Source organism: Lotus japonicus, chromosome 3 (genome assembly GCF_012489685.1).
Source record: "Lotus japonicus ecotype B-129 chromosome 3, LjGifu_v1.2".
Lineage (NCBI taxonomy): Eukaryota > Viridiplantae > Streptophyta > Magnoliopsida > Fabales > Fabaceae > Lotus > Lotus japonicus.
Genome location: NC_080043.1, coordinates 41384874 through 41406607, shown reverse-complemented (window position 1 = coordinate 41406607; position 21734 = coordinate 41384874). Strand labels below are relative to the sequence as shown.

At 37.8% G+C, this 21734-nt stretch overlaps 2 protein-coding genes across 2 annotated transcripts; one reads left to right on the top strand and one right to left on the bottom strand.

The window, feature by feature from the left end:
* Positions 1–581: 581 nt before the first annotated feature.
* Positions 582–1929, bottom strand: LOC130748339 (senescence-specific cysteine protease SAG39-like). The gene is made up of 2 exons (XM_057601523.1): positions 1405–1929; positions 582–1320 (listed from the first exon to the last, which is right to left on the bottom strand). The coding sequence occupies exons 1-2, from the start codon at positions 1838–1840 to the stop codon at positions 728–730; spliced, it is 1029 nt and encodes a 342-aa protein (XP_057457506.1). The 5' UTR covers positions 1841–1929; the 3' UTR covers positions 582–727.
* Positions 1930–8472: 6543 nt separating this feature from the next.
* On the top strand, positions 8473–10871 carry LOC130742727 (polyubiquitin-like). The gene is made up of 2 exons (XM_057594827.1): positions 8473–8685; positions 9067–10871. The coding sequence occupies exons 1-2, from the start codon at positions 8488–8490 to the stop codon at positions 10666–10668; spliced, it is 1800 nt and encodes a 599-aa protein (XP_057450810.1). The 5' UTR covers positions 8473–8487; the 3' UTR covers positions 10669–10871.
* Positions 10872–21734: the final 10863 nt, after the last annotated feature.

The following is a 21734-nucleotide window of genomic DNA, read 5'->3' as shown; positions in this document are numbered from 1 at the left end:
TTATAATCTTCTAAGACTCGTGAGGACAACTTGGAACTAAGTAAATGATTATCAACAAATTTCCCTATTCTTTGCCTTTATTTTAATATGATGTGTTAGTTAGGCCCACGTTGATGTAGATTATTTACGGCGTGTTTGGCTGATGCTAACATTTATTTGACATTTTTTGTAAGTTCATAGTGTCAACTTTTAGGCCACGCTAACGTGGTCGATACTAATTTTCTTTGTGTCAATTTAGTTGCCTTCAACCACGATTTCTCTAGAACCGACAAACATCTAAGAGTGAAATCCCAGTGATTGGGCTCTAAGGTAGCCATTTCATCTATCATAGCTTGTCTCCATCAAGAATGAGAATTTGTTTCCTAAACATTTCCTGAACACTCAGATATAGGTAACAACATGCACCAATCAAAGACACATATATATCTTGAATCGGAATTCAAAAAAAAATGATCTTCAGCCAACATAAGGCTCCATTATTTTAGGTGCTTCATTACTTTTGGAGTCATAATTTTTTTATTCAATCCATAAATATAAAAAAAACTCAGGATGCCCTTGTGTATTATGACTTAACTCATAACCATCACAATACTACTTCATTAATTACGTATAAATTGATAGGTACAATGGTTCACGTAGATGGTACAATGTACAAACATCTGATAGTGTGAATTCGAACTTAAAACGAAATTATAGTAGAATTGCAAATGGTATCAATTTTTTGTAATTATGCAGTTGGGTAAGATGGTTGCATAGCTAAGCCACAGAGTCCTTCTGGGGCATCCACATCCCTTTGCATTCTAATGTAACCTTCTTCACCCCAATCTGCTCCCCATGAGTTCTTAACTAACCAATACTTTGTTCCATCATCACTAACACCATAACCCACAACAGCAACACCATGGTCCAACTGAGTTCCACAGCTACCAGTGAAGACACCACTTTGGTAGTTTTGAAAGTCAGAACCACTAGCATCAATTGCAATAGAAATTGGTTGATTAGCCACAGCTTGTTGCAGTGCCTGCTCATTGTTGCTAGGGACATCCTCATACCCAGTAATGGTAGCAACATGGGTAGCTTCTTCATTTGTATTGCATGTTCCATCAACCCCCTGATAGGGGTATTGAGCTTCAGTGTTGAGTCCACCATTTTGGATGATGAATTTGAAAGCATCATCCATAAGACCACCCTGGCAACCTTGGTCTGCACCACTTGTGTCACAATCAACAAGTTCTTGTTCAGATAAAGAAACCAAATTCCCAGTACTCAATTTATGAATTCCTTCTGTCGCGGCAACAGCAGAAAAGGCCCAACAACATCCTGCAAGGTAATTAAAACTAGACTTAGTTGACAATTCAATCTTGACATATTTGATTCAATTTGCATGAATTATCAAACACTTACCACAAGTGCCTTGGTTCTTCACAGGTGTCACTGCTCCTTCCTGCCTCCAATCCACAGTGGAAGGCGCAGTCACATTTTCGTACTTAAAAGTGGTTGTCCTTGTGATTGAGGAGCTCATGTGTCCTTTGAATTTGTTTCTAGTTGCTATGAACTCCTCATTGGTGAGATCTGCAAACTGATTAACACCTAGCTTGTAAGGTTTATTTCCAGCATTGTTGGAAGCTTCAATGTAGTTGACATTTTCCTTAAATATGCTGAAACGCTTTTCCTTTTCTTGGAGATCCTTATAGACCCTGCCATAGCGAGCCATCCATTGCTCATGCCTCTCCTGCATAGAAGCATCTTGGAGAGTGCGAGATGAGACTTGAAAAGCCCACAATCCCAAACAGAGAACTAATGCAAATGAAACTTGATAGAATTGATTTTTGGTAGCCATGGTAGCTAGTCAGCTAGTGTATGGAGTATGGTGACTTGAATATCTACTTCAAGTTGGTTAATGAAATGTGATGATAAAAGATGTGTTGTGCTGGTTTCCAGGATGATTTGTTGTATTTATAGGAAAGTTGACAATGAATTATAAATTGATCTTTGTAGTTTTCAACTTAAACCACAAAACACCTTTTTTCATTTTTCTTACCTGTGAGAATTGTCTGATTAAGACCTCTTTGTCCTGGTCAAGATGGATTTGATATATTTTGCTACTTTTAAATCCGATTGCTTGTCCTTGCATCAATAAAATGCTCAAGTATTTTGGTACAAGTTTGTATGAGAAAAAAAAACGTTCTACCAAACTTTTTTTTTTTGAAAGTCGTTCTACCAGACTTAAACCAGCGCAAAATGAGGATGACATATAATATATTCAAAATTCAAAATTAGAAAAGGGTAAAATAAATTTATTGATGACATGAAACATTTTTTGATTGAAAGTTCAATTTGGTATTCATGAAGTATTGTGAATAATGTTCATTAATGTTACGAGGAGTTCAACCACCGATCTAGACACGCAGCGTTACAATATGCTATTAAAAAATATATTTTTTTAGTTGTTTGGGAACATTGTCATAAAATGACGTATTTATTTTCAATAATGTTACTTACACACCTTTTTTTTAGGTGGAATAGGTGACATGAAGAGAGATAGGAAGAAAAAAAAAATAAGAGAGAAAAAGTATGAGATGTAATAGATGATAAGATGAGAAAGATACAACAAAAATAGGTGGAAATAAAGTGTTTAAAAATGAGGTATGTATATATTATTGTTGGTTTACTTTATAGAGGTTTTATAACTTCTGATAAAGAATTTTTTTCTTTTCGCGAATCACTGTTAGACATGTATTTTGATGATATGTGGCGAAATGTCTCAAGAACTAAATTTTTTTTATACATCGGAAAAGTCAAGAACTAAAATCTTAAACTTGAAAGATGCAATTTATTTTTCCGATGAAAAAAAAAAACTAAAATCTCAAAACATTTGGAAGATTTTATTTTAGTTTTAATATTTTTATGTCACAAAGTTTTTTAATTTTGCAAACATTTCGTTCAAATTAAACCGTTTAAACAATGTTTTTGAAATTAAATTATTTCTAACTATAGTAAATGTAAGTATTATTAAAATATTGATACCAATTTGATTTATAGTTTTATCCCTATCTACCAAGCTGTTCACGTTCAAAAACAAAAACCAAGCTGTTCACTGCAGGTCATAGATGGAATCCAATCACACGTGAAGCTCCACAAACTAAAACGCCAAGAAAATAATCTAAATCATCAAAATTGAAAACGACAAAGTAAAATTAAATAATTTCAGTCTCTTTTTGTTGTTTTATGGTTTTTCCATTCCAATCTGTAAATAATATGAGTGAATCAAAATTATCTAATGGCCGTCGTGATCATCATCAAATTATCTAATACGCCGACTTCAACCTCGCCGTAGCAAACAGGTTGTAATGTGATTTACCTTCCTCCTGCATGGGTTGCTCTTAATTGCTTCATATATTTATTGTTCCAACAAGATTCCATCACACTTAATAAATAGCTGAAATCTGAACTCCTTACATATTTAATTGAGAATTAGATATGTGAGCAGTGTAAGATTTATTAAAAAAGACCTACATATTTAATTTAATGTGATCTTTGAATCAGAAGAGCTTAGTGTCACACTTACCAATCGTGAGATACTTTTAGAAGAAAAAAAATACATATATATTTTTGCCTTATTGACACAGATTTGTCTAAATGACACATGTGTTTATTAACCCACAATCCAATTGACCAATCAAAATTTTTATAAATAAATGGCTTAAATAATCTTTTGGTCCTTGAAATTGTAAAGGGAATCAAATATGGTCCTTATAAAATTTTCGCATCAAATTGGGTTCCTAAAATTATTTTTTTAATCTAATTAACTCCTTTTGCTCAATTTTGACCGGTCAACAGTCTAGTGGCAAGCCTAGTCAGCTAAGGACAGCCACGTGGATTTTTTCACATCAATTTTAGTCCCTTGAAAAGTATTTTAATCAATTTTAGTTTCTGTTCTTCCACCTTCATGTTCTTCCACTTTCACCTTCTTCCTCTTCTTCCATAACTCAAATCACATAAATTCAAAAGGAAGAACAAGGTGAATGTAATAAACATATAGTTTTTTTAGGGTTTTGAATTTCTAGGTTTAAGGATTTGAGTTATGGAGGAAGAGGAAGAAGGTGGAAGAGGAAGGTGGAAGAACAAGGACTAAAATTGATTAAAATATTTTTTAAGGGACTAAAATTGATGTGAAAAAAGTGCATGTGGCCATCCTTAGCTGACTAGGCTTTCCACTGGACCGTTGACTAGTCAAAATTGAGAAAAATGACTTAATTAGATTAAAAAAATAATTTCAGGGACCCAATTTGATGCGAAAATTTTACAGGGATCAGATTTAATTCCCTTTACAATTTCAAGGACCAAAAGAGTATTTAAGCCTAAATAAATTAATGAATAAAATATAGAAATTTCAACTCACTTATCTTCAATGTGATTAGACGATGGGTTATAACTCAAACTTTCTCATAAGTCATTTAGACAATCTCGTTTAACACGGCCGAAAAGAGAGAATAGAAGAATTTTTTTTTTTTGAAAATGAATTGGGATGGAGACATGATCAAGGGTCGTGAACTTGACTTGGTAAAGGGTATGTTAGCCACTAAATTAGGACTCACTTAGTGGTGGGCGGGGTGATGTTATATTCTAGTTAGGAGGTTTGCCTGTTTGGTTGGGCGACATGTGCCCTTGAGCGTCGTGTTGTATTGTAAATGCATCTGACCTTAGCATGAATTTTACTCTTAGCCATTAATTGTCAGCCACATAGTGAGAGGCAATTGTAAAACAAGTTAGCTGCTACATGGTATATAGGAAAACTACAGAAAGGGGAAGGAAGAGTTTATGTTCACTTGAATGCAAGTTTCAGAGATTAAGCTTGAGAATCTCCAATTGTTCTTAGCTTCTTCTCTCTTTGTTTCACTTCCTGAACATTGGCACTCAATATTGTAGAGCCGTAGTAAAATATTTTTCCTAGGTCCCAAGTATTTTGACAACATGAATACGTGATCCTATACAAATGCATATGGGAACAATCATTACAACAATGTTCCAGGCACGGATCCAGACATTATATATCGGTGTGGCTAAACATAAAAGAAATTATAGGCTAAAATATAAAGTAGAAATTATATTAGGTACCAAGCAAGAAGTAACTATAATCTCACATGAAAAGCACAAAAGTTTATTCAAGCATGAAAAGTTAAAACTAATTTGTGCAGTAAAAATGACAAATTTTGCTTTTTTGGGAGAAAACAATATAATGTTGCTAATTTAATATTCCAAAATTTGCAGGCACGAATCAACAATCAAAACAGGAAAACCCATCAACAAAAACAAACGGAGGTAGCTCCAAACCCAACATGGTTCCATCAAAGAACTCAGATCTGTTGAGTTCACAAGCAAAAATTCTCACCCAGAAAATCGATCCAACTCAACGCGTGGAACAAGTTCATAAACCAAAAAAATCTTTGAAAATTAAAAATTTAAAAAAATAGAAATAGGAAAAGATCATCCAACATGAATTGTGTGTAGCGTACGTAGTAAGGATAATTACGAAGTTGATTTACCTGAGAGACAATGAATCAATTGAATTTCCTCTTGAATTTTGGTTGATTGGTGCGGTGGTCAGGGTTCTCCATGCGATGAAAAATTTAGGAAGGTGAAGATTGGTGGGTTTTCAATTTTTGGGGAAAAGGGTTTTAAGTTGATGAATGCCGAAAAGCAACAATGGAAGAAAGAAAGAAAGAAAAACCGCGTTCTAATTAATTTGATGTTAAGCGTGAATTTTGATTTTTTACTTATTAAGCTATGGCGGCGCTTTCGACCGTCGCCATACATTAACAGAAAACTTTTAGGGACGGATCCCTAACCGCCGCAATATACGGTAATAAAAAAACTCAAAAAATTTGGTATGGCTTTACGTGGGTCCGCCCCTGCAATGTTCCTCAAATGTTTTGCTGGAGAGTATGGTTTGTTTGGAGGAAACTTGGAATGACAACAACAGTTGAAGACTCGGGAGAGAGATCAACGCAACGACGAACATCGTGTAACTATAGTGGTGGTAATGTTTTAACCTATTTTTTTTTTATAAGAGATCCTCAATGCATCAGTTCACGAAAATCTTAAAACATTGGTTTTGGATGGTTATACTTCCTCTGTTCATTTTAATAAAAAGCAAATAGGAGGTGCACCTTGATCCTTTTTATAAGAACCTACTTAGAGTGTGTGGTGCATTAATTATTTTTCGACAAGAATGTCCTTGTTTAGTTGAATTTTCTTTCTCATTTCACTCTCAAAAGCATCAATGATGCATATAATTTAAGAAGAGCAGTGCTACGTGGTACGAGAAAGGAGGCACGAGAGGTGCACGAGAGTCATTTAGGGGCGGTTTTGAACCGCCACAAAATTACAACTGTAAAAAAAAAGAACAGCTACAGTTTTTGGGGGTTTAAACCGCCGGAAAATGCTTTGTGCATGGTGCACGAGACCCCACGTCGTGCCCCACAACATTTTCCATTTAAGAAAAGTAAATTGAAAGGTTGATATAAATAAAGAATCCAGGAATCATCTCTGACTTGGTTTACTATCTAGCGACCATGATCTATAATTGATTTCACACAATTGCTGATTGAGTTTTCATCATAATTTCGGCTAACCAAACGCAAGTAGTCACCCGGATAACATTATGTAACGCACACCAATAGACGAGCAAGACATTGAAGGAGCACATGAGCCAATATAACAAATCATTTGTGCATGTTAGATGTCTGCATATCAACTTTTGAATACGATTTGAGAGCAGACCCTTGCACAATGATTTCAGTGATCTGCTGAATTAAGAAGAAAGGCGCATAAATTATTTTGAAGGAACATAATGATTTGATGAAAAGGGTTGTGATGCATGACAAGCTTCTAGTTCTCACGAATAGGGTTGGCAATGGGTCTCAGACCCATAGGGTACCCGCAAAAAATATCCACTATAGGTAGGGTAAAAACCCGCTAGATGGGTATGGGGTATGGGTAAATACCCGCAAAAAGTAATGGATATGAGTGCGGGTATGGGTACTAAAGTATCCAACCCGCCCCATACCCGCTCACACATATTATTATTATTATTATTATTATTATTATTATTATTATTATTATTATTATTATTTTTATTATTATTATTATTATTATTATTATTTAGTATTATATGAACAAATTAACTTAAGCTATAGCTTTCAAACTTACTTATTTTAAAAAATATATGACTATTTAAAGTATTCATAATCATTGCTAATTTACTCTCACTTATTTTTAAAATTAGTAAGTTAATAACCTACAACTTTAGGACTATATTATAAATCCAAAATTAAAAATTAAGTTATATCTTTCTTTCTTATTCGTTCTAAAAAAATATATTCTTAGTTGAATAATTTTATGTGCTACGTATATAATCTTTTGTATTCATATTAGTGTTTTTAATTTAAAAAGTTAGTTGTATTTTTTTATTTCTATTAACAAAATAGTGAAAAATATATTTTGGTTAGCTAAATTGCGGGTAATGGGCACGGGTACGGACATATAGGTACCCAGAGGGTACGGGGACGGGCATTCAAGTTGCTACCCACGCGGGTATGGGGACGGGTACGGGTAATTTTTTAAAACGCGGATATGGGGATGGGTACTATAGTACCCTACCAGACCCTACCCATTGCCATCCCTACTCATGAATTACCTTGATTTCATAATAGATCGTTGCAGAAGGCTATATTTAACTCAAAGTTTTTTTTTTCCTAAATGACCCATGAGAAAGTTTGGGTTAAATAATTCACTATCTAAATACATTGAAGATAAGCGAGTTGAAATTTAATATATTTCATTTATTAATTTATTTATAAAAAATCCTATTAGTCTTTGAACTGTGGGTTTCTTTTTTTAATGGGGAATTGTGGGTTACTAACCACATCAATCATTTAGACAACTTTTTTTACCAGGTTGTTTAAATAACACATAAGAAAGTTTGAGTTAAATAACTCATCATTCAATTACATTGAAGATAAATGAGTTGAAATTTCTATATTTTATTTATTAATTTATTTCTAACTCACTTATATCCAATATAATTAGATGATGAATTATTTAACCCAAATTTTCTTATGAGTCATTAGACAACTCATTTTTATCACATATTTTTATCTTTCAAAGTATTAGTGGAAGACCCGATATTTTCTTCGGATAAAAACAACTTTTAACTAAAAATATATCCTTTTTTATAAAGTCATGAATATTTTTCCCATTCTACATTACCTTTTTTCTTTTTGAAAGCCCATTCTACATTACCTAATTTTCTTCTTTATTAAGTTACCTCACCGTTTAAGATTTTTTTTAAAAAATACGTTCCTTTTTTAAACCGTAAGCAATCACCAATCCACAATATCAAAACAGAATATAGAATCTCCTAGAAGATTACAGAAGGAAAAGAAACCTAATCCGAAGATTAGTGTGATGCTAATCTTGCCGTGTATGCCAGCTTTTCCGTACACGTGGAACAATTTCATTCGTGGATCATTGATATTTTCCTCGTTGAGTCGGCAAAACGCAGATATAAATACCACTCCTCCTTGCCCTTCTTTCTCATCGCAATTCTCAATTGAACGATTCTACGATTCAACGCAAACCCAATCTCGCAGTTCCTCTCCTCTCAATTTCGTTTTTTTCAAGGTATGTCTCGGTTTTCATACAATTCTATCAGGTTTCGATTATTGATTGTACATAGGGTTTTGATTTTCATCACATGATTGAGTTTCAATATTTTGATCTCTTTGCGAGATTGTGTTGATGTTCTTGTCAATAGGAGTTCGATGTCAATTCTGAACCCTAATTTATTGTTCAATTTTAGATTTGGAATTCGAATAGGGTTATGTTTCCGTTGTATATTAGGGTTTGTGATTTTAGGGTTTGTGAATTGATTTCTTAACCCTAATTTGTTGTTCAATTTTAGATTTGGAATTCGAATAGGGTTATGTTTTCCTTGTATATTAGGGTTTGTGATTTTAGGGTTTGTGAATTGATCTCTCATGTTTGGTGTATTGTTTTGCACAGATGCAAATCTTCGTGAAAACCCTAACCGGGAAGACAATCACTCTCGAGGTAGAGAGTTCAGATACCATTGACAACGTGAAAGCTAAGATCCAAGACAAGGAAGGGATCCCACCTGATCAGCAAAGGTTGATCTTTGCTGGGAAGCAATTGGAGGATGGTCGCACCCTTGCAGACTACAACATCCAAAAGGAGTCAACCCTTCACCTCGTTCTTCGTCTCAGGGGTGGTATGCAGATCTTTGTCAAGACCTTGACAGGGAAAACAATCACCCTCGAGGTTGAATCCTCAGACACTATCGATAATGTCAAGGCGAAGATCCAAGACAAAGAGGGTATTCCTCCGGATCAGCAAAGGTTGATTTTTGCTGGGAAGCAGCTGGAGGATGGAAGGACCCTCGCTGATTACAACATCCAGAAGGAATCTACCCTTCATTTGGTGCTTCGATTGAGAGGTGGTATGCAGATTTTTGTTAAGACCCTGACAGGGAAGACCATAACATTGGAAGTGGAGAGTTCAGACACCATTGATAATGTAAAGGCTAAGATTCAGGACAAGGAGGGCATCCCTCCGGACCAGCAGAGGCTCATCTTCGCTGGGAAACAACTTGAGGATGGAAGGACCCTTGCTGACTATAACATCCAGAAGGAGTCTACCCTGCACTTGGTGCTGCGATTGAGAGGTGGCATGCAGATTTTTGTCAAGACCCTGACAGGAAAGACCATTACTTTGGAGGTTGAGAGTTCAGACACGATTGATAATGTCAAAGCTAAGATTCAGGATAAGGAGGGTATCCCACCAGACCAGCAGAGGCTTATCTTTGCTGGTAAGCAGTTGGAAGATGGAAGAACCCTGGCTGACTATAACATCCAGAAGGAATCTACCCTTCACTTGGTTTTGCGTCTTCGTGGTGGGATGCAAATTTTTGTGAAGACATTGACGGGGAAGACCATAACTCTGGAGGTTGAGAGTTCTGATACGATTGATAATGTCAAAGCTAAGATTCAGGATAAGGAGGGTATCCCACCGGACCAGCAGAGGCTTATCTTTGCTGGTAAGCAGTTGGAAGATGGAAGAACCCTGGCTGACTATAACATCCAGAAGGAATCTACCCTTCACTTGGTTTTGCGTCTTCGTGGTGGGATGCAAATTTTTGTGAAGACATTGACGGGGAAGACCATAACTCTGGAGGTTGAGAGTTCTGATACAATTGACAATGTGAAAGCTAAGATTCAGGATAAGGAAGGTATCCCTCCGGATCAGCAGAGGCTTATCTTTGCTGGGAAGCAGTTGGAAGATGGAAGAACCCTTGCAGATTATAATATCCAGAAGGAGTCTACACTGCACTTGGTTTTGCGGCTTCGTGGTGGGATGCAAATCTTTGTGAAGACCTTGACAGGGAAGACTATCACATTGGAGGTGGAAAGCTCTGATACAATTGACAATGTTAAGGCGAAGATCCAAGACAAGGAGGGTATTCCTCCAGACCAGCAGAGACTGATTTTTGCTGGCAAGCAGTTGGAGGATGGACGTACTCTGGCTGATTATAATATTCAGAAGGAGTCCACCCTGCATCTTGTCCTGCGCCTTCGTGGTGGCTTCTGAGCTTTAAAGGGCTTTACCTCTGTGTCAGTTCCCTTTGCGTTGGTTTAGTGATTCTGCTATTAAGATCTTGTCCTTAGTTTGTATTTTGCAGCCCCTTTATAGTGGCTGTAACTATGTTTTAATGTTTGTGACCTGCTGTTATACTTCCATTCCCTCATGTCGAACCTTTAAATAGAATAATGTCATCTTTGTGTTTCTTTTAATTTCATTGCCTGGTAGTTTTTTTTTTGGTTTATTTGTGGCTGACTTTTATATTCTCCATTGTCAATTTGAGCTGGCATAACATAAAAACTTCATAGGATAAGATATAGACTTCATTTGTGGCTGACCTTTGAATTCTGATGTTGTTACTCAGCCAATCTATTTTATCCTACTTATTGCCTTAGCAAACTGCAATGCCCAGTTCTAGGCAAATTCTTTGTCACCCATCCTTAACTTTTACAATTTTTCGGGACTGGTAGTAATCAGATGTCCAAGGATATGTTTATTATTTTGTTTAGAAAATGGGTTGGTTTTACTTGCTCAGATTCTTGACTCCTCACTAATTGTATCTAGGAAATAACTAGATGAAGTTTGTAGATAGTTGATCTCTTGAAACTAATGAGTGAATACCGAATATTGATAGGAGGTACTTTTATTTAGACAGTGATTGCTGAATATATTGACAATGAACTTGTAAATTGTAATGATCTTAACAAATGACTTGCAGGCTCAAATGAGTTTTTATGTTTTCCAAGAGTGATTGTTCTATCCATAAACAATGATACTTCCAATTCCAAAGATAGTTTTCCTTTCCCTTAGTTAGATGTGGTAAACTTCAAGATGATTTTTACTTGTGTATGAATGATTACAACTCTTTAATTAGAATTGTTTAGAACCTTCCTTCAAGATACTTATGCATACATGATTAGATTCATCACTAAACGTTTCATTTCATGATTAACCAGACACTTAATTAAACTTATAAGGTTGTAGAATTGCTTGTTTTTATTAGCATGGCATGTTCATGCAGACCAGGTTATAAATGCATCAGTGAATTTCAATGTTAACTTAATTTGAAAGGTGTTTTGGACCAATAAAACTATTGTGGAGTGTGGATTTAAATGTCTTGTAATTTATTGGAATGGGACTGATTTAGTGGTCTTACATGGATTTCTTCTTACTTATCCTCATGTCTAGAGACTAAATTCAATTTTGAGAATAAGAGCAATAAAAATGAGTTCATAGTAAAATTTTACAGATCTACCCATGAAGATAGATTATTTCTTAACCTCTAAATGTAAGTCGAGTCCTCGATTGCTATCGTTATAAGCAAATGTGTTTTAAGCCCAACTCCACGCACTCAAGTCCCTTCCTAGTCTCTCATAACTAAACCGGATCCACATACAAAACACTTACATATATTTAAAGACACCAATGAAGCAAAAAGTTTTGAAAGTGTGGTTTCTGCTGGCTTAAGCATAGAATCTTAAATCTCACTCCGTGCACTTAAGTCTCTTCTAGATTCCCAATACTCAATGGGACTCCACAAACACAATACCTGCAAATATTTAAGACCCAACGAATTTTGAATAGTGCCTAACAATTTTAGAGTCTAGGAAGGTGTATAGATTTGTTGGTGAAGGTTAATGTGGGTCACTTAACAAAGTGATTCATATTTATACACTAAGGAATTCCATGAAATCAATATATTACTCCTCAAAACCTTTAGCTTCTCATGGTCATTAGCCACCATTTCCATAAAAGCAATTATGATGGTGCAGTCGGCCACAAATGCGATCTAACGTCAATGGTACTGATTGATTTCATGGTGAGGCTTGTTTGTGAGCAACACGTGATAGAGGGCCTACATGGTGGTAACGGCAATGCTCAGCTCATGTACGCACCCAAGTCGCATCAAGATTCACCTTAATAATATCTGGACCAGGTCGCTGCCATACCTGTGGGGGGGACACCGCTTGAACTCGGACATGAGGAGCACTTAGAGGTGGGCTGGCAAGCGAGGCAGCTCGCGAAAACAACAACTCCATCACAGGTACCACACCATAAAAAACCAACCTGTTTCGCGCCTCCCAGAAGATGTAGCAAAGCTCACAAAATCTAGAGATGCATCCCTCATTTGCTCTGCTGAAGAATTCCGCCATGAACTCATGAAATTCCATCTCATCATCCAGCCGGAGTCCTAACGAGGAAGCAAAACACCAACGTTTAACCACTGTGAAAAAAAGCAACGCATGGGCTACTGTTTCAGGCTGCACCGCGCACCAGGGACAAAGATCGTCCACGTCCAAACCCCGTGAGCGAAGGGCACCACGCGTAGGGAGGATTTTCAAGCAACCCCTCCATATAAGTTCTCGGTATCGAGGCAGCGTGTGTGTACTCCATAGCACCTTCCAGACCACCGGGGGGACTTGCAAAGCCAAGGAGGAAGACGGCGTGCCATGCAACACTTTATTTCGAGCCACAACATAACCAGATTTTGAGGTATACTCCCCATTGATAGTATGCGGCCACGCCATCACATCATCTCTTGGCACCATAGGTAGAGGAATCTTGAGAATTCCTTCCACTGTAGGAGGCCAAAAGATATGTCTAATAAGATCAACATTCCAACACATTATCCCAGGGAGCATAAGTCTGAAACATGCACCACCCCAAGTGTGGACGCTTCCTCCTCGCGGTAAACCAACAGGCTACCTTGGGGGAGCCAACGGTTGTCACTAACTCGATAGTTTTACCATTCCCCGCTCGCCACACCGCCTCTTCGTCAAAGAGCCACCTCTTCTTCCACAAACTGGACCAGGCATAGCTAGGCCTGCCACCCTTTCTCGCATTCCACAAATCACCCCTAGGAAAATACACAGATTAATAAACACGAGAAAGCAACAAATCCGGATTCCGGTGCATTTGCCACCAATTCTTACCCACAAGAGCCATGTTAAAGGCTTTAAAGTCCCGAAAACCTAGACCAGCATCCCTCTTGGATCGGCACAGTTTTCCCCAACTCATCAAATGAAGACCCCATCGCGAGGCATCACCACTCCAAAAAAAAATTTGCTAATCATGCTATCGATCTCATGACACAGACCATCCGGAAGGATGAAGCACGACATCACATAGGAAGGAATGGACTGCACCACATATTTAATGAGAACCTCTCTTCCCGCCCGGGAGAGGGAACGTTCCTTCCATCCCTTGAGCTTCTTCCAAACCCGCTCCTTGACAAATTGGAAAATACGATGCTTGGACTTACCAATAATCGCTGGCAAGCCCAAATACTTATCATAGCTCTCTACGGCCTTTACACCCAACAACAGTTTCAGTTCATCAAATCTAGTTCCAACCACATTTTGGCTACATGAGAGCATAGACTTCTCCAAATTGACAACTTGTCCGGAAACCTGCTCATAGGTGAGGAGTACATTTTTTATGCAATCCACCTCTTGCGTCTCAGCTCGAGCAAAAATGATGGTGTCATCTGCAAACAACAGGTGTGAGATAACAGGTGCATTACGCGCAACTTTAATTCCGCTAAGAGAGGAAGAGAGTATCTCCTTCTCAATCAAAGCGGAGAAAACGTCGCCACATAAAATAAACAGATAGAGAGATAGAGGATCACCCTGTCTCAACCCCTCCTAGGATTGAAAGGAGCCTGAGGGTTTCCATTCAACAAAATTTGGAAATTCACCGTAGACACACAAGACATAATTAACGTAATCCAACTCTGTAGGAAACCCATTTTAAGTAACACACTTTCCAGAAACGGCCATTCAATTCTGTCATAAGCTTTCGACATATCAAGCTTTAGAGCCATAACGCCATTGCGGCCACAAATTTTGCTTTTCATGTAGTGAAAGCATTCAAACGCTATAAGTGCATTGTCCGTTATCAACCTACCCGGAACAAAAGCACTCTGAGCCTTGCTAATAATATCTAGAAGAATTATTTTCAAACGATTTGCCAAAGTTATAGTAATAATTTTAAACAAAACATTACACAAACTTATTGGCCTGAATTGAGTAGCATTAACAGATTTTTTAATCTTTGGAATTAAGACCATAAGAGTTTGGTTAATGTTACCAAGCGAAGATTGTCCGTGCAATATCTGCAAACAAAACTGAACCACATCATCTACAATAATGTGCCAAAACTTCTGATAGAACAGAGCTGGTAATCCATCCAGGCCCGGGGCCTTTGTAGGGTGCATTTGGAACAACGCTTCCTCCACATCCTCCCTGGTAAAAGGAGAATTTAAGATGGTCAAATGATTCAAAGAGATCCTATTAGCCACTAGATTCGTGGCTCTCTCAATATCCGTAGGGTTGGATGTGGTGAACAGCTCAGGAAAGTAGCCATTAAGAACCCGAGCTATATCAATGTCCTCCACCCAGCTTGTTCCTGCTGCATCCACAATTTTTTCAATCATATTTCTCTTTCGCCGCTGGGTTGCTTTCTGATGGAAAAACCGGGTGTTCTTATCACCATGATTCAGCCAGTTGGCCCTAGAGCGTTGGCACCAAACAATTTGATCCTTCTTAAGAAGGTGCTCCAAACTATTCTCTGCCTCCTTTGTCTCCCTCAACACCTCATCCGTCTGAGTTTGGCTCTGAAGCCGCTGGAGAAGAGCCTGAGTATTAGAGATCTTCCTAGGAATGTCCCCGAACTGTGCTTTTCCCCAGCTATCAAGAGCCTCACCCACACCTGTTATTTTTCCACCAATACCACCTGTTCCTGCATTCAACCAACTATCCTTTACGACCTCAGTGCACTCCTCCATATTTTGTAGCCATAGTTCTTCAAACCTAAACCTGTGCTCCCTTCTGGTTTCTCTTCGTCGGCGCAGGCTACACTCAACCCTGATGGGGTTGTGATCTGATTTATATCTCGGGAGATGAGTCACATGAGTAACTGGCCAAAGATGGTGCCATGCATCACTCACTAATGCATAATCCAACCTCTCCTTGATGGTATAGGGTGCCCCTCTTTTGTTGGATCAAGTGAACCTGTATCCAGAGAAGCCTACCTCCTGAAGACCACAGTCCTGACATGTTTGTGCTACCACCTGCAATTGATTAAAATTAACAGGGTCACCCCCCAACTTATCGTTAGGGCTTAGAAAGTCATTAAAATCACCCACACATAACCACGAGATATCATCCCTAGGTTTCAAACGCGCTATTAAAGCCCAAGTATCTTTTTTCCTCCTCTCCTCCGGGTAGCCGTAAATGGCTAGAACCTGCATGCGTTCATTGGGGGTAGAGGGGTTAATCCAAAAAAGAATATGATTAATGGAAAAATTAACTACCTCAATTTCAACATCCGCACTCCAAAGCAAGCATAGACCACTTGCTCTAGAGTTGCCCTGCCCTGAACAATCCACTGGAAACATATTTGGTAAAATTTAAGACATACGTTTTGCCAATATCTCTTGGGATTTCCTCTTCGTCTCCGAAAAGAAAACCACTTCGGGAACTTCTAACCTGATTAGCCGCTTGGCGGCCAGAACTGTCGCTTGGTTCCTAAGCCCGCAGAAGTTCCAAGCTATGATCCTCATTGAGGAGGGCGGAGCTGCTCCGCATGCTCCGCCGATCCCAATCCATCATTGTTGTTCTGCTTCTTCAAAGGTGGTGACAACCCTGTGTTTGACAATACCCTTGAGGATGGTGAAGAGCCCATCCCCGTTCTCTTGCGCGAATTAGTCGCCTTGTCTTATGTCTTTCCCCCATTTTCCTCCAGCACCAAACCATGTTGAATGTCACTGGACATCGTCCCCAATTAAAGGTAAAGGGATCATCTTGGGGTGGCAAACCTGCCCTATTCCCTACCTTGTCGTTGACATGGTACTTGCCCTCAAGTCCTTCAAAATGGAGCGTTCCTCTTCCTCATTTAACAGGTCATCATCCTCAAAGTCATCTTCACCCTCCTCCATGTTTTTCCCCTCACCCTCCCCGTGTGTTTTCGTCACCCCTTCTAACTTTGTCCCACTCGACTCTCCCTCTGGTTTTTTCTGGTTCGCACCCTCCCCTCTCATGTCCGCCACACCGTCCCGCTCCCTCCTAGCCCGATATCCCTCCCCATAAGTCTCATCCCCATGCAACCGACCACCATAAGGGTGATCCCCTTCAGGTCCCTCACCAACAAGCCCACAATCCCTCACCACATGATCCATCATCCCACACTTACAAAAATAATTTAAAAGTTTTTCATATTTGAACCTAACCTGGAAGGTGGTGCCGTTCTCCGCTTTCATCGCTTGTCCACGGCGTAGCGATTGTGTGACATCAACCCAAACTCGAACGCGAATGAACTCCCAGAAGCGATGCACCTCCGATCTGTCCCATGTGATAAACCCAACAAATATGTTGCCAAGGGATCTTGCCACCGGTGTCGTACGGAGACTCACCCTGAGATTGAACACGCGAACCTAGAAGGGGACCTTAACCAGAGGAAATTGGGAAGGTATTGAGTTCACGTTGAACCTGGCCATCACCACCACGAACTTGTTCACGTACGATGGGCCGCCATCCACTGCAAAGTTTCTTTCCCTTGTGTTGACAAACCCGAACAGGAAAAGATTGGGGTCGACCTCTCGGATCTCCACTCGGTTATGGGCTCCCCACAACCTTCCCAGCACGCTACGGAAGATCCCCGGAGTCAGAGCAGCCTCTGATGAAAGTCTTTCAACAGCCCATACGTCCGCCGCCAGCCTTGGGTCCACTGCCACCTTGCCTACGTTCAGCACCTCCGCCTCGGAACCACTCAGAGCCCATTGATCGTTCTTTTCGCCAGCCATCAAGCCGTTCACGTCTTCCTCCAAGTCAAAGGTGAGCGCCAAGGGTGAAAACGTTTGAAAACACACTAAATGAGTCAGAAGGTTTCTTTCCCGTCAACCGAATAGGCCTTGCTATAACAGCCAATAGGGATCTAGATGATCATGCAAACCAACCACGTGAAAAATCAAGCGGCGGCCCAAAACCCTAGAGAGCTATCCCCAAACCCTAGGAGAGCCATTCATAGCTCGACAAACACTCCCTGTAAAATGTTTAAACCTTGATTTGGAATCCTTTGATCTCAAGCTCATGTCATTGGAGGTACTGCATTGTCTCCAACAAGAAATCAGGCATCTATAAAAATTAAGGTAAGCAACATAGATTGAATCATAGGAAAGTTTCAATTTATTTATTAAATGAATAGATTGAAACTTAGATAGGGAATTATAAAACAGAGATCATCTAACATATATGTATCTACAACTTCTATAGTATATGGCATATTAAATTCATAATCCATACATAATTACATATCAGAAGAAGTAAATAGGCCAGACCATGAGATTATTCCAGGAGTGGGTAAATTGAATCCACATTAAGAATCTAACGGACCATGATTCATAAATCCTACAACTTTCAAATTAATCTCCACCAGCCACGCATCTCTAGACCCAAACTACGCCCTTACTTGTCTTCGTCTATTTATGGTTTTTTCTTTTTCTTTTCTTGTATTCATCAACTTCATCCTACAAATTTATTTCCTCATCAAAAGAAAGCTGCTTGACTTCCACCAAACTAAAAGCACCTAGTACTCATTTGAAGTCAGTTAATTTCAACAAATTTGAAAATAGGTAACACTAACACACAGAATATTCGTCTGAAAAAAGTCAAAAAAACACTAATATCACATCTGAAAAAATATAAATGAAATATAAAGTAAAATATCATATTAAGATAAGTATGTAAAATGTAGAAAAGAAGATTTGTACCAACTAAATAGTTAGTGTTAAAGTCATCTTTCATGAGTTCAGCTTATTGGCGACTTGGACATTGTGTGGACATCTGTGTTGAACATAAAATCGAGTTTAAATTCATGTCTAGTTGTCTTGAACTTTTCAGAATTTGATTCCACGCCAAAATAAGTCATGTTGTAGACGCGCGACCTTCAAATAGCATACGTTGGAATTTTTAACCAATGTCTTGCGGATATGGTTATGAATTTTGGTACCCTAAATTACACCAAATAAAATATATACATCAAATGACCAATTACAAATAAACATAATATAAAATTGGTTTTCATCATTGTCCTACAATCTTGTTTAGTTCAGGCTTTGGATCAACTAAATATATGAGTAATTAATCCATTTCCAGAGATTTTAATTTACATGATTTCATGTCTATATTTTTGTGCTTGGTAGAGTTTCAGGTATACGTTAACCTTTTTATCTTAAGAATGAAACAAAGTACGTTCAAAAAAATAAAAGAACGAAACAAAGTAATTTGTGTTTAGAAACATAAACATTTATTAATAAGAAACAAAACATAACATATACACAAACAAGGAACAAAATGGGGGGACAAATGTATTTATTTAGAATAAAAAAATAAACTAAAAAAATAAAACGATTTGAAGTTATATAACTTAGACATCTATGAGAACCATGTTAATTGGATGTAGACGCTTGCAACCATTGAAACGTCGGTTACTCCACATCCTAAGAATTTTCACAACAACTTTTCTTGATCCTTCAGTTTCATTGATGTTGGAAACTTGAGCAACTACTAAATTCATACTAGATAAGAAATTTGAGAGCAGTGTGGAAATGTGGATTGGAAAACAATGGTTTTGTAGTCTATTTATAATGAGTATGAGAGCTTGGAAGAGGTTTGTAGTTGCAACACAAAGAGTGGTAAAATAAAAAATCAAATTGAGTAAGATACCGTAATCATGACTGAAACAATATGACTTTTGAAAAGAGAAACAATTTCTTAGTAAGGTTAGGAAGATACTCAATGATGAATGGCTAAATTGTTTGGTAGTGTTTGTTTATAGTTTTTTTTGTATTAAAAATAAATATATTTCATGTAAGCATCCGTTGCCAACTTGAAGAACCAATCACGAATGTGTTAATCCATTCCATAGAAGGAGACATCAACTCAAAAGAAAATCATTGATTGTCGTGTGTGAATGTGTTATTGTGTGCATGAGAGTGGCAAATTGAAGCTTGTTATTAAATGGAACACATGAAAAGATTCAAGGAATTGTTGCCATATAAGATTTGGTTGAACGCGGTGAGGACACATCATGTAGTAAGTTCTTATAATGCCTTCTCTTTTAATATGTAAAAAAGAAGGTGATTGCTACCATACCACAACACTTAATTTGGGTATGATATATGAGTTAATGTGTACCAATTAAATAAATCCAGAGTGTAATTAATTGAGCATTTTCTCTTATTATTTTATCTATCAAATAAAGGCTATTATAAATTTCATTATTTACACAGTAGTCCTTAGTTAATGTATCAATTGAAAATGACCACCGCCACCCCCAGAAACAAACATAGAATTTCACCAGAAATAGCACCTTCAACCCCACACCTTCAACTTCAATTTCACCAAAAACAGAAATTGATAGTTAACAGATCTGGAAAAACCCCAAAAATTGATCTTCATTGTCCAAAACAGCACCTTCAACCCGGATCCAAAATAACACTCTTTCTTCAATTCCAAATGGATCGACGTCGAACACTCTCTCACCCTGACCCAACTCCTCCCAACCCTCGTCAACGCCGCAGATCGACATAGATCTGGAAAAGCCTCGCCCGCCATGAGCAGGAAGAGGAACGTGGCGGCCAAGACCCAAATCGGGCTGAAAACGACGATCAACGGCGAGAAGAAGATCAGGGCGAGAACGCTTTCAGCGAAGGTGATGCCGGTGAAGAGGAGCAGAATTCCACCGGTGATCACGAGGTTGAGAAGGCCGGCTAGCTGGGTTTTTGACGTGGGTCAAGATCTCTATCTGCAAAGGATATAGGTCAAGCTTTTAGGGTCGAGGTCGCTAGGCGGTGGTCGGGATTCAACCTCTGAGTGCAATCTGGAGAAGGTGGAAGAGGATCGGTGGGGAGGTGGTCGTTGGACGGTGGGGATTCAACCTCTGAAACCCTAACATGGAGCGTGCTTGAGAGAGAGCGTTGCTTCCTTTTCCATGGTAGCAATTTTCCGATTCTGATTTCTCTTTTTCTCTTTTTCAGATCTGTGTTGTGGTTGGGTTTTGGTGATCATATTTTCTATCTTTCTTTTTTCCAAATCTGGATTATGGAAGGTTAAATGAGGTTTTGACTTTGGTAAGAAAGATGTTGATGAGAAAGATGATGATGAAGGATGAATTTCTGGGTTAAGATGAAGCTTAATCTCTTTTTCTAAATGTGAAAACCCTAAAACGCACAAAAAAAAAGAAGTTTCATGAAATTGAGTTACCACTTAATGAAATTACAAAAATGTTAGGACCATAACATAATTAATACAATTTTTTTTTGTTTTTCGTTACTTTAAATAGAAAAATAAAGAAGTCAAAGTTACAGTCAAAGTAAATCCTATTGGTCCACATCACTCAGGTATGATACAATTGTGGTATGGTAGTATTTAAAAAAAAAGAAAAACTTGTTACTGGAATAAAGACGAAGTTAAAGAGATTCGGATATAATGAAACCAGTTAATTGGCAAGAAAAGAACTACTTAATCGTTGGAAACTAAAGAACTACAATTGTCAAAAAAATTAGAAACGATGAAATAAAAGAAAAAAAATATGAATAATGTGAAAAAAAAAAGTATTTACCAAAATAGGGTTAAAAAAATGATATTTACCAAACTGGTGTGTTTTTAGAAAAAGCAACAGAACTGGTGTGTTTACCATAATAATTTTTTTTTTCACATTATTTACCAAAATAATTTTTTTCACATTATTTACCACAATAATTTTTTTTTCACATTATTTACCAAAAAAGGGTTAAAAAAATCTTATTTACAAAACTGGTGTGTTTTTTGAGAAAAAGCCACGGATGCTAGGCCCCAGAAATAAACCGTGGCCTAAAGCTGGGAAATGCCACGGTTTCGTAAAGTGTGGCCTACACACCAGTTATAGCAACGGTTAAGGAACCGTAGCCTATACCTTCTTCACATTCACATTAAATTTCATTTTCTCCAAAAAAATTTGTATAAATTATTTTCACTTATAAGAAATAAATTTTTATAATTTCATATGAGTATATAATATTTATTTATGTTCTTTAT